This window comes from Sorghum bicolor, chromosome 3, assembly GCF_000003195.3.
Source record: "Sorghum bicolor cultivar BTx623 chromosome 3, Sorghum_bicolor_NCBIv3, whole genome shotgun sequence".
NCBI classification, from domain to species: domain Eukaryota; kingdom Viridiplantae; phylum Streptophyta; class Magnoliopsida; order Poales; family Poaceae; genus Sorghum; species Sorghum bicolor.
Window position 1 is genome coordinate 12,856,901 of NC_012872.2, and position 15,666 is coordinate 12,872,566.

General features: G+C 41.7%; 1 protein-coding gene across 3 annotated transcripts; it reads right to left on the minus strand.

Annotated features, from left to right (window-relative positions):
* Window positions 7,997-15,634, minus strand: LOC8054684. Of its 3 annotated transcripts, none has more exons than XR_002451580.1 (4): window positions 14,871-15,634; window positions 10,570-10,733; window positions 8,879-10,412; window positions 7,997-8,609 (listed from the first exon to the last, which is right to left on the minus strand). XR_002451580.1 is itself a non-coding variant. In XM_002457633.2 (3 exons), the coding sequence occupies exons 1-3, from the start codon at window positions 15,469-15,471 to the stop codon at window positions 9,333-9,335; spliced, it is 1,845 nt and encodes a 614-aa protein (XP_002457678.1). In that variant the 5' UTR covers window positions 15,472-15,634; the 3' UTR covers window positions 8,645-9,332. The 3 variants fall into 3 exon arrangements, 1 of the variants encoding a protein (XP_002457678.1); XR_002451579.1 differs by having other exon boundaries at window positions 7,997-8,612; XM_002457633.2 differs by lacking the exon at window positions 7,997-8,609 and having other exon boundaries at window positions 8,645-10,412.

The following is a 15,666-nucleotide window of genomic DNA, read 5'->3' on the forward strand; positions in this document are numbered from 1 at the left end:
CAGTCGCGTTCCCTCCAACGCCGCCGTCGACCGCCGGAGGCCGTCCGATCGTTCCCATCGGACGGGCGGCTGCGTCGGGTTCGAAAACGGCCCGTTGGGCGCTTGGATTTTGAAATTTTTCGGGTGTCCGCTTCCGTGTCAGCGGAAATGACGGTGTTGCCCCGGCGCCACCCCACCCCACCCCACCCCCCCCCCCCCCCCCCGCGCGGAACGGAACGGTTGTTGCGGTGTGACGCTACTGCCCCGGGCGCGTCTCGCCGTTTGTTTGCTTCTGGTTTGCCGGCGTCGGCCCAGGATGGGCTGTCTGACTGTCTCGTTTTGCGTACATGGCAAATCTTTTTATTTTATTTTAGGCCTTGTTTAGTTCACTCCGAAAACCAAAAACTTTTCAACATTCTCTGTCACATCAAATCTTGTGGCATATGCATAGAGCACTAAATATAGACGAAAATAAAAATTAATTGCACAGTTTATCTGTAAATCGCGAGACGAATCTTTTGATCCTATTTAGTCTATAATTGGACAATATTTGACACAAATAACCGAAAGTGCTACAGTTCCAAAAACTTTTCAGTTTTCGGAACTAAACAAGGCCTTATTGGTTTGCGTACATCAGGTCAGGAGTATTTGTTTATCCAAATTTGAAATTCGACTGGATTTTGGTCTCTGTACATCGTGCCAAGAGTGTTATGCTAAGGATTTAGGCCCTGTTTAGTTTACAGCCTAAAATTTTTTCACCCATCCTATCAAATATTTGAACACATGCATGGAATATTAAATGTAGATAAAAAATAAACTAATTACACAGTTTGGTTGAAAATCGCGAGACGAATCTTTTAAGCCTAGTTAGTCTATGATTAGCCTTAAGTGCTACATTAACCCACATGTGCTAATGACAGATTAATTATACTTAATAGATTTGTCTTTCAGTTTCCAGTCGAGATATGTAATTTGTTTTTTTATTAGTTTTTAAAAACCCCTCTCGACATCCTTCCGACATATCCGATGTGACATCCAAAAATTTTTCATCTCCAATCTAAACATGCCCTTACTTGGCCCTCAAAAAATACCTCTTTTTTGTATAGTTCTTTTTTTTGAACTCTCTTTCTTTAAACCAACTTTCGTTCCTTCTATGGCTTTCCGTTCGTTTCTAGCATTTAACGGTATTAAGTGGACAATAAAAAATCATAATGCCTCTGACATGAAAAAATCACAAAGTTAGGTTTATGAAAAAAAAATCCCTTCAAATGCAAATGCAATCACCGGCGACGGCTTCCTCGAAGCGTAGTGGCAGTCTGCACCCACCGCGAAGTCGAAGCCATTGCAGATGAGACTTTAGTCGGTGTGTGCAAACGGGACGAAGGGTGGCAACACAAGTGACGCAAGTGCTTGGCAGCTTGACAACGGCATAATACTCCCTTCATCCTAAAAAGAATGTGGTTTTAGAATTTTAGACATTTTATTTAACTATTCGTCTTATTCAAATTTTTTACATAAATATTATATATTTTGTTAAGAATTATTTTATCATTATAGATACTTACTAATGATTTATTTATTTTATAATTTACATAAATTTTTTGAATAAGATAAACGGTCAAACACGATGTTTGAAAGTCAAAAGCGTCACTTTTTTTGGGACGAAGGGAGTAGGTGATAGCACAAGCAGTGATGAGCAGAGATGGTGGTCGCATAGCCCTAACCTAGATCCAAGAAAATGCTCGCCCTAGCCGTTTCCCATAAACCAGGGTCCAAACCCCCTTGGCTTCCTAATCAAGCCAGGCTTAACACCTTAGAGCATCTCCAAGAGCTTGGCTAAAATTAATAGTCAAATTCTAATGTTTAGCTATTTTGTAAAATAGATAACTTCTTAAAAAAAAAGAGGTCCACAACAGCCTTGCTATCAGATAGCTAGTGTCAGAGGTTGGCTATATATAGCCAACGAAAATCTAGGAATAGCAAACTTTCTATTTTACAAAACCAAATAGCACATCCGTTGGAGCCTATTTTTCTGTTATACAAGTTCTTAAAAGCCTTCATAATAAGAATAGCAAAGCTGTTGGAGTTGCTCTTATACAAGCATCCGAACATGAAGATGTCACATTAGCTAAGCTTGGATAAGTGTTAAGCCACCTATCCAAACACTTACCAGGAACTCAAACAAGTATCATTGTATTAATCATAAAATATATTTTCATAACAAAGCTATTTAAAGATATAAGTATTGATATTATTTTCTATGTACATATTTAGATTTCGAATCATTTGAGTCATCAGGAAGCAAGACTTACACTCTTTTGGAGTCCGAGGGAGTAACAAAACATATGGTGTGGTGTGGCCGATGTTGTACCTAGGCCTTGTTTAGTTCACAAAATATTTTGCAAATTTTTTTTACATTCCCCATCACGTCGAATCTTGTGGCATATATATGAAGCACTAAATATAAAAAAAATAATTAATTACACAGTTTACTTGTAATTTGCGAGACTAATTTTTTGAGCATAGTTAGTCCATGATTGGATAATATTTGTCAAATACAAACGAAAGTGCTACTATTCTTATTTTGCAAAAAAATTTAAAGTAAACAAGGCCCTAATCAGCTATGGTTGTAGTTGGAATAAACAACGTACTAACTCTGTCATAAAAAGAAGACGATTCTAGTTCTAGTTGAACTGTCCAAAGTTTCATCAAACTTTTAGAACAATTCATATTAAGACATTAAATAATTGTATAAATGAAACTATTTTCAATGAACATTCCATGAAACCTATATGGTATTATAAATATGATATTTTTAAGGTCTCGTTTAGTTCAGGCCTTAAAAAATTTTAGATTCCTCGTCACATCGAATCTTATGGCACATGCATGAAGTATTAAATATAAACAAAAACAAAAACTAATTACACAGTTTACCTGTAATTTGTGAGACAATTCTTTTAAGCCTAGTTAGTCCATGATTGGATAATATTTGTCAAATACAAAAGAAAGTGCTACAGTACCCGAAATACCAAAATTTTGCCAACTGAACAAGGCCTGAAAATTTTATCGAACTCAAGATACTTAGACTTCTTGCACTACTAAAACTGTATTTCTTTATGGGTGACCTCCGCGTCCTTTTTTTAATGTAAGCCTAGATATAAACTTGGACAGGCATTGGACAAGATTTATTTCTAGAAATTGTTTTTCTTTTCTTTTTTTTGTCGGAGGGAGTATTGTCTAACAAAAATAGCCCAGAGGGTCACATTGGTCATCTCGCTGCGAAGTGACAAATTGGCGATGGATACGGAGCAGCAGGCGAGGAGGAGCGTCCATTTGGCTTAAGGCCCTGTTTAGATTGGAGATGAAAATTTTTTAGGTGTCACCGGATATATCGGAAGGATGTCGGGAGATGTTTTTAGAAACTAATAAAAAAACAAATTACATAGCTCATTAGGAAACTGCAAGACAAATTTATTAAGCATAATTAATCTATCATTAGTACATGTGGGTTACTGTAGTACTTAAGGCTAATTATGGAGTAACTAGGCTTAAAAAATTTGTCTCGCGATTTTCAACCAAACTGTGTAATTAGTTTATTTTTTTATGTACATTTAATGTTTCATGCATGTGTCTAAAGATTCAATGGGATGGACGAAAAAATTTTGGATGGGGAACTAAACAGGGCCTAAACTTACGCGATAATCATTGTAGTCAAGCAGCGGATTTGACCTTTCGACCCGAGCAACAGATGAGCTCATGAGGCTCCTCCTCTCCTCCATGGGATTTTTATTTATCCGCCGGCGACGCACTGCCTGACACGGTGACTGACCGACCGACTCGTCCGCAGCGCACACACCACCGTGCACATGGCCACGGGCACACTCTGTCTACCAGTGCTCCACGTACATTACCAACGAACATGTGCATGAAAAGGCCATGCAACAGGATCCGGATCGATCCCATCGTCCCAGCTGCACGATGCATCATCTTTTTTTTTTCGTTACCTCCTGACTCCTGTTGCTTGACAGGGTAAAAGACATTATTAATTTCGATTGCTTCGTTTTTTTTCCTGTGTGCTAAATTCTTTGACAACAGATTGATGAACAGGGCAGTGACATGGGACTGAACGAATAGGGGAAATGAGGTTGATTAAGGTCTTGTTTAAGCTCATTAGCTAGCTAATAACTCATAGCTAATACTATTACTTAGCTACTCTCTACATGCATAGCAAAAATGAATACCAAAAAGTCAAAGCTGGTTTTGATTCAACTAGTTGTTGGTTGAGCTAACAATTACTAGCTAAAGTATTAGCTGGGTCCGTTTGAATTAAAGGAGCTAATTACTCAGCACCCAGTAACGCGGGGCACAGCATGTAGCGGCTGTCATAGTGACCGTGACGGAGTTGTATATATGTAATAACCCGGCACGGCGGCACCGGCAGGACGGCAGGTTAAGGGTTGTTTAGATGAAACCTAAAATTTTACACGATTTTTCATCCCATCGAAACTTGCGGTACATGCATGGAACATTAAATATAGATGAAAAAGATAACTAATTACACAATTTATTTGTAAATTACGATACAAATCTTTTAAGTCTAGTTACTCTATGATTGGACAATATTTGTCAAATAAGAACGAAAAGTGTCAGAATCCAAAAAAAAGTTTTTAATCTAAACAAGGCGTAAGGTGATTCGCGCAAGAAGCAGGCTCAATCATTGTAGGTCCACAGTGGAGTGGACATCCACGCAATGCAGAGCTGTGGTGTGGTGTGCACGAGGGTGAGGTGAGCCGCGTGACTCCGTGAGACCAGGATGGCACCCGGCCTGCAGATCCAGATCAGGAATGTGAGGTTATTCTCGTCAGTCCCCGATCCATGCGTAATAACAGCACTAATGTATGTATGTTCTCGGTCGGTACTCCGATGAGCGAGCTGCTGCCTGCTGGTGGTGGTCACTCACTGGTCAGCTAGCTAGCTAGATCACCAGCCACAGCCAGAGTCCTGAGCTCACAGCACAGGGCATCCCCGCTGGCACTGTCGAGGTGTCGCTGGCCCCCAACCGCCCTCGCCTCCGCCCGTGGAGGCGTGTGGCGCCTTTGCGTGCTGTTGAGTCCATGGCGCATCTCCATTTTCCAGCGAGACTGTGAGTGACGATAGCAGCCAGCCGATGATGATGAGCAGCGCCAGTCCAGTCCACGAGCGGGTCACATGCGCGGACGCAGCCACAGTGTCCGGTTGGCGCTACTGTGGTGTACCGTAAGCGTTGATGCGTTTCTGTTGGTATATACTGTATATATATCGTACCACTCCCATGTTCCGCTGTGACCATCCCATCATGGCTTCTGCTTGTCGCCGCACGGTAGGCGGTAGCGGGTATGGCAATGTAGTGCAGTGCTAGGTGCATAGGTCCTTGGCAGCAGAAGCAGGAGCGGAACGTCGTGCACTCCTGCCACGCATCGACGCATGTGATACGACGATGGGATGGAATGGGCAAAACGGCAAATGCTATCACCGTCTCACGTACGTCCAGGCGCTCCGGTCGTCCGGTCACGCAACGCAAACCGCCGGATGGTGACGAGGAACGGTGGCAGCCAGCCAGCCAGCCGGCACACGGCACACGGCGCCTTTCTCCCCGCCCCTGAAAGTCAGGAGGGCGCGAAAGGTCAGCCGAAAAACCAAAGCACCAAACGCATCGGCAATGCGGGCATATGCTTCGGCTTGATTGACAGGGTCGATTCACCAACCTGCATCGCGTTGGCGTTGCCACCTCTCTTCTGACCGGATTGGGCCTTGTTTAGTTCCAAAATATTTTGCAAAATGGACACTGTAGCTTTTTCGTTTGTATTTGACAAATATTGTCCAATCATGGGCTAACTAGGCTCAAAAGATTTGACTCGTCAATTCCGACCAAACTGTGAAATTAGTTTTTATTTTTGTCTATATTTAGTACTTCATGCATGTGTCTAAAGATTCGATGTGACGGGGAATCTGAAAAATTTTGCAAATTTTTTTAGGAACTAAACAGCGCTGCCTCTGCCTGCCGACAAAACTAGTAGGGCAATGTGAGAAAAAAAATTTCGTGATACTGTAGCACTTTCGTTTGTTTGTGATAATTATTGTCCAACCATGGACTAACTAGGCTCAAAAGATTCATCTCGTAAATTCCGACCAAACTGTGCAATTAGTTTTAATTTTCGTCTATATTTAATACTCCATACATGCGTCTAAAGATTCTATATGACGAATTTTTTTTAAAAAAAATTGGGTATTGATGGAAGTAAACAAGACATAGGCCTTGTTTAGTTCACCCCGAAAACCAAAAACTTTTCAAGATTCATTGTCACATCGAATCTTGTGGCACATGCATGGAGTATTAAATATGTACAAAAACAAAAACTAATTGCATAATTTATATGTAAATCACGAGATGAATCTTTTGAGCTACATAATTGGATAACATTTGTTTGTCAAATAAAAATAAAAATACTACAGTATTGAAATCTAATTTTTTTTAAACTAAACACGGCCCTAGCTTGATATTTCGTCACCGACTCCTTGATTGTCCGGCCCCACTTGATACTATACTCTTATGCTTATGGCCTGTGCGTTTCAACCCGGGTCTTGTTTAGTTCCTAAAAAATTTTTCCCATCACATCGAATCTTTAAACGTATGCATGAAGTATTAAATATAAATGAAAATAAAAACTAATTGTACAATTTGGTCGGAATTGACGAGACGGATCTTTTGAGTCTAGTTAGTCCATAATTGGACAATATTTATCAAATACAAACGAAAGTGTTAATATTTCTATTTTGTAAAATTTTTTGAAAGTAAACACGGCCAAGCGACGAATGCAATCGGTGCACGACCACGAGTGCGATTCTGCGACGGTTTTCGACGACGGTGGTGTTGATCCAGATTCCAGGCTGAGCTCGTACACATCTGGCGCTACAGATGGGATCGGAATCGGATGAATGATAGGCAGGCGTTCGACCGCACATCACGCGGCACATGGTGCTCGGTTGTACACCTGTACCCGTTGCTGTGTGGTGTGCGACAACAGTCCAAGGACCAGCCACAGCCGATTGGTCGGGCTTGTTTAGTTCTAAATTTTTTTACAAAATGGATACTATAGTGCTTTCATTTGTATTTGACAAATATTATCCAATCATAAACTAACTAAGCTCAAAAGATTCTCGCAGATTACAATTAAACTGTGCAATTAGTTTTATATATTATTTATATTTAGAGCATGTGCTGTAAGATTTGATATGACAATAAATCTGAAAAATTTTGTAAAATATTTTAGGAACTAAATAAGTCCCTACTCTATCCCCCCTCTCTCCCTGCCCACCGCCGTTCCCGTCCTCGCCGTCTCCTCTCCTTTCCTCTGCGTGGACGACAGCGCAGGCGCATCGCATCTCCATCCTGATCTAATCTAATCTAGTCTAGTAAATAATAAGGTGGTGGGGTGATTAATAGCTCGCAGATGGAAGACGTTCTCGCCTGCTGATCACATCGTTTGGTGAACCTAATTAGTTGCCTTGTCCTCTTTCACGGGGTGACGCCGAAACCTCTTTTTTTTTCTTCTCTCTCTCTGTCCCTTTTCCTCGTTGGAGTGGAGAAAAGAAAATGTGTCACAAGCTGTTCCCAAATGGTTCTGCTTCGGCCAAATGCAGTGGAGACGGAGAAAGTAAGGGAGTGCGATGTACGGCACCGATTAGTGGAGATCCCAAGATCGCGATGCATGCCGGCGTTGCATAAGGGCGGGCACTTTAGCGTTTCATTAATGTATGTATAAGATCAAGCATCAGAAAGTACTATCGTCGGTTGGTTTTAATTAATGGTCCTGGCATTCTGTTAAACAGTCCCTGAGAAAACGGGAAACCTATCTCAGCAGCAACGCTCCAATGGAGACCTGGAATCCGAATGCGTTGGGTGGACGAAGCACATGTCCCCCCAGCGCAGTAGAGCCTACTTGCTAATCGCGTCTGGCGAGACTTTGAGACTTGCTAGTTGCTATACCTAACATGATCTTATTCAAGGATTGGCCACTTAACAACATGATTAAACTGCAAGTCTGCAACTCCAGGCCCCAGCCATGAGGAAACCTATCTCAGCAACTTGCAGCCCTGCAGAGCAGATATCACGCTCACAACACTCGCATCCCAACCTGAAACGATGCATATTATTGTCACGTCGTCATATGCGATGCCAACGGCGCATCCGGTACAACCCGCATGTCATTTTCCCGGCGGACCGTTCTGTCGCAGCGCAGCTAGTACATCCTTGCTTGTGTTCCAAGTTGGATACACAGCGAACAGATGATGCCACACACCTTGTTCAGGTCAGGTGGGAGGAAATCGTGCTGCTAAGGAAACATGAGCGTCAACTCTGGTTGGGAGATCTCTTCGGCACACACCAACACCACACTTGCTAGTCGCTGCTGCAGAATTGTCTATGGGTTCTATGATCGATCTGTCAAAATTGTCGAACCACTTTCCAGCTCGGTTTCCCTTTCTCTCTTTATCCAGCAGACGTTGCTTCTGCCAGTGAAAATGTGCACCGCACCAACCGCATCTGCCGGATTTTCTTCAGATGCACACTTTCTACATCTGTCCCATGGGTGCTGCTGCGATCCGGTTGCAACCAAAACAAAGAGCATGATGTTAAAACTCACATTTTGGGGAAGAAAAAAAAGTAATGTAGGAAAACTCTCAAGTCACAGACGAAAACAAACACCACACATGCTAGTTAGCTATGAATATGTGGCAGATTCTCTCGTGCCAGATGTCCATGATTAAACAGCTTTTAATACAGACAACAACATTTGCATTGCTACAGAACTAGAGTACAGACCAATGAGTACTTTGTACATTGAACAAAAAGGAACCATACCAGTTTGAATGTCTGCAGGGATTGTTGTTGGGACATTGCTATCAACATGGTATGCAGCAGGATAGAATGTTCAAAACTGCTCCTGTGAGTTGAATTAACAGGTTAGCTAACTGAAGACTTTGTTAGCCCTCACCAATCCAAAAAAGGATCCAAGTATTCAGAACCTCAGAACTATATCTGTGTTCAGCATAAAATTCATGCAGAAGCAGAACTCCAAAATGGTTATCTGCGGTGGCATAGCCAACTGTATTCACAAACAGACATTTGATCGAACAGCCTCATCGCATAATCTACAAAGATCAAACAATGGCTGATCCCCCTCATGCATCCAAAGATATGTCATCATATGATTTTGGAAAGTATATAAGTGCCACTTAGTCGGTTACCCTGGATTCCTATCATGGCACAAATGTTTTTCTCAGGGAAGCAAAAGTAATGTGCCAAAACAACCTGGCTACTTCTGCTTTTGGTGACAAACAACAGCACTACAAGACGAATCTGAGTCAACCAACCATAAGTCCATATTTTCAAGTTGCTTTTGAACTGAATCTGAAGCCTTACTGCGAGACCAGAAAAGCACATTACTTTGGTCTTCTGATATTGATCTGTTTGAGGTGCTAGGCCCTAATTCAATAACTCTGATAGCCTCATCCAGTTTTCCCAGCCTAACACCAGCACTGCTCGCAAGCACTTCAGAAAGCATATGGACAAAACTCTTCTGTTTGATGGAAACAGAAAATTCACTAGATGTACACATCGCTTTCACTCTCGACATAGTAAGTTCATTCCATTTGTTTTTCAAGTCTAGCGAGCTCCTTATAAACATCAACCCTTCATCTGCAATAAACAAGTCAACAGACTGATCTGATGGCTCGATCAACTTATTGCCAAGTGAAATCATATTTCCATTTAGTAGCCATAGATTGTACCCCAGGTCCAAGCAAGCTTTTATCACATAAGATTTAACCAATCCTTCCTTAACAAAATCATCAGAGCGCTGCAAACTACTAACTTTGATGCTCTGAAGAAATTTCATACCATCAATGACAGGATATCCTCTATGAGCAAGGTCATCCAGAAACTCTGAATTGTCACCAAGGAAAATATAGTTCTTCATGCCTGCCTTGTCAAGATGGCAAATCAAGTTTCTTGCAAATCTCTCTTCTATTGAGTACAGAGTTACAAGAACAACAGTACTTTTTAATTGTACAGATTTGAACACAGAACCAAGTTCACTACTTTTTGTAACAATTCTTCCTGGAATAACTTCATTGAAGCAGAAATCATACCACTTTAGCTTCTTTAGAGGTTGCAATTCCCATAAATTGAAATCAAGATTCTTCCCATCCAACAAAGTAGAATCTGGCCCAACACTTTTCCCATAGTTCACACCTGCATCCCTATGAGAGACGCTGAGGGCCCTTTCCTTCAGGAAGTTTGTGTAGATATTGAAGTATCCACGTGAGTGGACAAATTTAATGAACCAAGGAGTCCATATTCTCTCACCCATCTTCTTGTACCATCCTGTAGTTTTCTGCAATGTTAGGAGTGAAATAACAGTATCAGTAAAGCTAAGAAATATTTATAGAATATGAACATATATCATCATAGGAAGAAAATGCTATAAATAAGAAATGAGGTACAGGAACTGAAGAAGCAGACAGACATTAAGTAAGAAAAAGAAAGTTTACCATGCCTTGGAGAATAGGTTTGAGTCCTTTGGCTTTGTGGTCATCATACCATAATCGAAATTCTTTCCATGGTTTTGGAAAGAGAAGTTGACCCCACGTGCCTACCATCTGATACAAGAAAAGCCGAGTCTCACTATCCAGCTGTATCTTGTTTCCATGTTTACCTATGTAGTTCAAGATCAACTGGTTAACAGAGGCATTGGGAAATTGCGAGCACTTGCTGTAATCATATTAGGAGTAAGGAGTGTGTGTGTATATACTGTAACTGCATTCAAAAATTGTATATACTGTAAGAATCACCAACAAATATTTTCTTTGGTGTGGAAACAGAAAAACAAATAGTCTCAAAGACCAAATAATGCATAAATAAACAAACAAAAAAAAAATACCAAGATGAAAATTTATACTGGAGTTACCAAAATTTGATTATAAAATTGATAAGCATACAATTTACTGCCCAAAAAAAGAATAGCTGCCACGAATTCCCCTCTGAGTTCAAGTGATTGCGTTGTACCTAAAAAAATTTATGTGCACTCACTACATGGCATTGCATGATTGTAAGGCACTAAGGCCTAATCTCCAATTGTCCAGCATTCAAAATAGAGACTAAGCAAATACGACCAAACAAAACTAATGGTTGTGACATTCTAATTAGATCATAGATCATAGCAGCAAGATACTTGAATAACACTAATATAGTAATATATGCAGAATTTAGAGTACCTTTTGTATATTTAGTTGTATACCATATTTGCGTAAAATGGACCTATGTCATCAAATGGAGTGTTTGACTAGACACAGTCCAGTGATCCACCCCGTTTTACCAGGGCTAGTCAATCCTGAACCTGGGAACACTGTCTGTCAGTCTCTAGGTGTGGGACTACGTTTTAATCAAATCCTGGTCTTGTACATTATTAAATTCAACTGTACAATGGTCTGCCCAGAGGTTGTTCATGTGTCTAGTTTAGTTTTGGACCACAAACGAATTATGTTATAATGCCAGGTACAAACGGAACTGCCATTATCCAAATGGTATCCAAAGTACTTGATGGGGATTGAAAACAATTGTTATGAGGTAGACCAAACATGACATCTAACATAACACCATTTACTCAAACATCACAATAATTCAAAAAACGGATCATACATAATGAACACGTAACAGTTTAAATTGATAAAAGATTACCACCACCCATATAACACAGTAAATTATCTTCTACTTAGAGCAAAGGTTACTTGCTAATTACATCTTCATTATCAGCCTGCATGGCTCATCCCGTATATACAAATAAAAGGAAAAACCCATAGTGACAATTGAAGACAACCAAAATTCTACATATTGATTTCTACAAGTAACATAAATGTTACATGTTAAAGGAGGACAGAAATGCTGCTGCTACAGTATTTTGATCACTACCTAAGTTATAATGCTTCAATATGATGTTATGTGAGGTGGTAGCATCAGATTGAATTAGACAACAAATATTTGTTATATATTTAATTTAGATTTTGTCAGCAAGAGATTCAGTTGCTAACATACTATTTACAGATTTGACACGAATATATGATATATAGTGAAGTTGTAACATTCTTATAGATTCCCCAAAAATCTATCTATCATTTCTCTTCGCCGGTCAATTTTCTTAAACAATTTCCCAACATGAGACCATACCTCTAGGAGGTTAATGAACCTGTACAAGTACCAACAGTGCTACAACCTTTACTCGTTTATTACCAAGGATGATATCAATTACAGAACACTTAGAACCTTTATTCATGTCTTTGTATTTGTGAGGCAAGTTTTGTTGTTGTTGTTAAGTACTCTGGGTGTGGGTTCTCGTGTGTGCTTCATGTGATATGGTTTTAGATGCCATACTTTTTCTTCTTAATTAATGAAATAACATGCAGCTCTCCTGTGCCGTTCAAGAAAAAAAATGCATTTTCAAATGTATATGACACTACATAAAACGAACATTAATTTCACCAACTCACACCATTCTCAAGCAATCGCATAGACCAGCAACTTTCAATCCAAACAAAGGTTTACATTGTGGCAAACACGAAAACACAGCTTCTAGTTGGAATGGATCCCAAAAACCAAACAAAAAAAATGAAGTACCCAAATTTCTTGGTTTCTTCAACTTTTGTTGCTAAGAGCATCTCCAAGAGTTTCTAAAACCCACTCCCAATCTTGATTTTTTGGCAAGATTGAAGCCAAACTGCTCCCCAACAACTCCCTATCTCAACTCCCAATTTTTCCACACCTGGGAAAATCGACCCAATAGTGCGGAAATATATGCGTGCATCAATCGGCGAATCTAGAAGTGGAAGGACATGGGAAGCAATAAAGAGTAGGACAGGGTTCTCAATCAAGAGAGAACCGGTGTTCCTGATGCGAAATTGTCTTCTATATTTTAGGAGCTAGATTTTGGAAATTGCTGGAAGAACCCAACAAATATGCTCCCAACCTTTTTTAGCCACTTGGAAAACTAATTGATTTACCAATTAATTTTTGGAAACTATTGGAGATGCTCTAAGTGCGATTTTGAAATGCGCTTTGATCAGTTTAGGGTGTTAGGTCTATGTTTCCATCAGCTGGAAACCAAATAGGCTGAAGAAGCTGATTAGTTCTGAACACATTGTATTCCAATCAGCCAAGTGCCTCGACAGTCCAATTAACACATATGGTGCAAAAGGCAGAGCTGAGTGAGAACACCTGAGTCCCCCATAAACTCACTACTGCAGAAACTCCACAGATCTTGCATATCTGACATGCCATCACAGTCCCACCTCACACCACCTGCCACTACCCTCGCTCCTCTTCCATACCAAGGGGCAGAGCCAGAGCTACTAAGGAGGGTCAGCTGATCCCGACAATTTCTTGTAATGCAATGGGAAATCACTATTTACAGCAGTCATTGGCCCCAATAACACATCCCTGTCGTGAAGAAGATCCCGACCTTATGTTTGCCCCGCTCCGCGCTGTCCATACCGCCACATTCACCCCTTGCTCACAGCACCACCTACCCACCAGCCTGCAGCCAGCCAATTGCTCAATGCCAAGAAATCAAACTGCCATTTTTTCACACTGGCAAGGATGCAGAAGAAATCCAGACAGATGTGGGCTCAGCAACTCAACACCAGTATTGCCTCTTGGATTCTTCTTCTTGCCAAGATAATTTATGCTTAGTGAAATGTAAAATGGTTTGATGGAAGTGTTTCTGCAAATTCAAGCTGGCACTTCTTCCACTAAGAAGGTACCTTACTACCTTACCTTTACTGTTTCCTTGAATCAAATTGAAAAGTTCATGAGGTCAGTAGCTATTGCAGTGCTGTGTTTGTGCCGCTCTGCTGAGGCACCAAGAAACTGAATTAGCTGAACCAACTAACATTGGTTAATATAATGAGGTTCAGTTTCTATTGAGCTTGGTTATTTCGGTTGCCATTTCTCAGAAACCAAAGCTTAAACATAGGAATAAAACGAACCAATCTAACTGAAAAAACCAGATGGCCATTCCTAGATTCCAGGCAGACAATATTGATTTTCCATGAGGACCAATTTTTGTCTTAGACCATGTCAGTAGGGCTTCCTGGACACTGAAGTTCAGAAACAGAGCGCGATATCCATTATCCTAAAAAGGACAATAACCAGCAAAGCTAAAAAATGCATCCATGAGCCATGATCACTCTTTACTAACCAACTATAGTAATATGTGACACAGAGTCTGCAGGCAATCAAGAGTCAAAACAATTGAAACAACTTTGACTATGCATAAATCCTGCTCGCGAGAAACTCTTAAGTTGTGAATCTCCAACATTTTAACTGAGACACAAAATGACACCAGAGATTAGACTAGAACACCATTGCATGGTATCATCGTAATTTAACCTACCCTACTTAATTGTGTATTTGCGTTTAAAATTGTGTTTGAAGTTCCGGTGACAGACACTCTTATGCAAAAAAAAAGATTATTAACTTAATAAATTATAAGCAAAGAGATCCACTACAAACACAAACTCCTCAATCTGGCATGACAACACAAAACAGAGTCAATCTTCTAACTAATCCCAATGAATAGGACACATATCACAAATGTGATAAGGCAAACAAAAAACTAGCTATGATGCTTAATAGCAGCTTCATCTCAACGAACTACATAAAAAACAGATAATTAACCACGCCAAGTCCCATTTACGAACAATAGTCTGCATTCCGCACCCTTCCTTCGTAACCAAGGGACGAGACTAAACAAGCATTCGTGACGCTGTGCAGTGTTATACCCTATTAAATAAGCTCTCACCTGCGACGAACCGAGGACGCTGCAGCGAAGCGCCGAACACGTAGGGGCTGTAGTTCTCACGGTCGTAGTAGTACCTCATGACCACCCGCTTTAGGAACCTGTAGTAGAGCGGCGAGACCTGGAGGTCGTCCTCGACGACGAAGGCGAATTCGTCGTCGGAGCCGGGCCACCACGCCTCGATCCACTGCGCCTGGAGCCCGGCGTTGGCGGCGCGGTAGTGCACGCGCTTCTCGCCGTGCGGCCACGGGAACGCGTCGACGAAGTCAAGGATCTCGTGCGACGCGGCGAGGGGGGGCACCGAGGAGTTGGTCGTGCTGTGGTCGAGGAGGACGTGGAGCGCGACGCGGTCCCCGTCATAGTCAGCGGCGGCGAGGGAGCGGAGGCAGCGGCGAAACGCGGCCGGCCGGTTGTAGGCGAGGAGCTTGATGAGGAGGGAGAAGCGGCGGGGATCGGGGCTGGGGCCGGAGCCAGAGCCGGCGGTGTGGAGGAGCGGGGCGGGAGGATGAGAGGAGCGGTGGAAGAGGAGGAGGACAAGGAAGAGAGGGACAGGGATGAAGATGAGGAAGCGGAGTGGGAGGGAGCGGCGGCGAGGAGACGCCATTGTGGGGGGGTGGGCTGAAGTGGAGTGGAGGAGATCGAGGAAGTGCGACGGGACGGGACTGAAGGGGGCGGCGGATCGACGGAGTTGGAGAGGAAGACAGGAGAGCAATGACTGTTGAGGCCCATAAACTTTCTTGAGCGGGCAGTGGGCTTGAGTCCTGCAATAGGATTTGATTGGAATTGCAAATTGGTTATC

What these genes read in the sequence shown, in the direction of transcription:
- LOC8054684 (XM_002457633.2), bottom strand. Translation starts at nt 15,471, where the DNA reads ATGGCGTCTCCTCGCCGCCGCTCCCTCCCACTCCGCTTCCTCATCTTC. An exon ending in GCGTCCTCGGTTCGTCGCAG is followed by an intron (nt 10,734 to 14,870) that starts GTGAGAGCTTAT and finishes TGAACTACATAG; the next exon opens with GTAAACATGGAAACAAGATA. An exon ending in AACCTATTCTCCAAGGCATG is followed by an intron (nt 10,413 to 10,569) that starts GTAAACTTTCTT and finishes CTAACATTGCAG; the next exon opens with AAAACTACAGGATGGTACAA.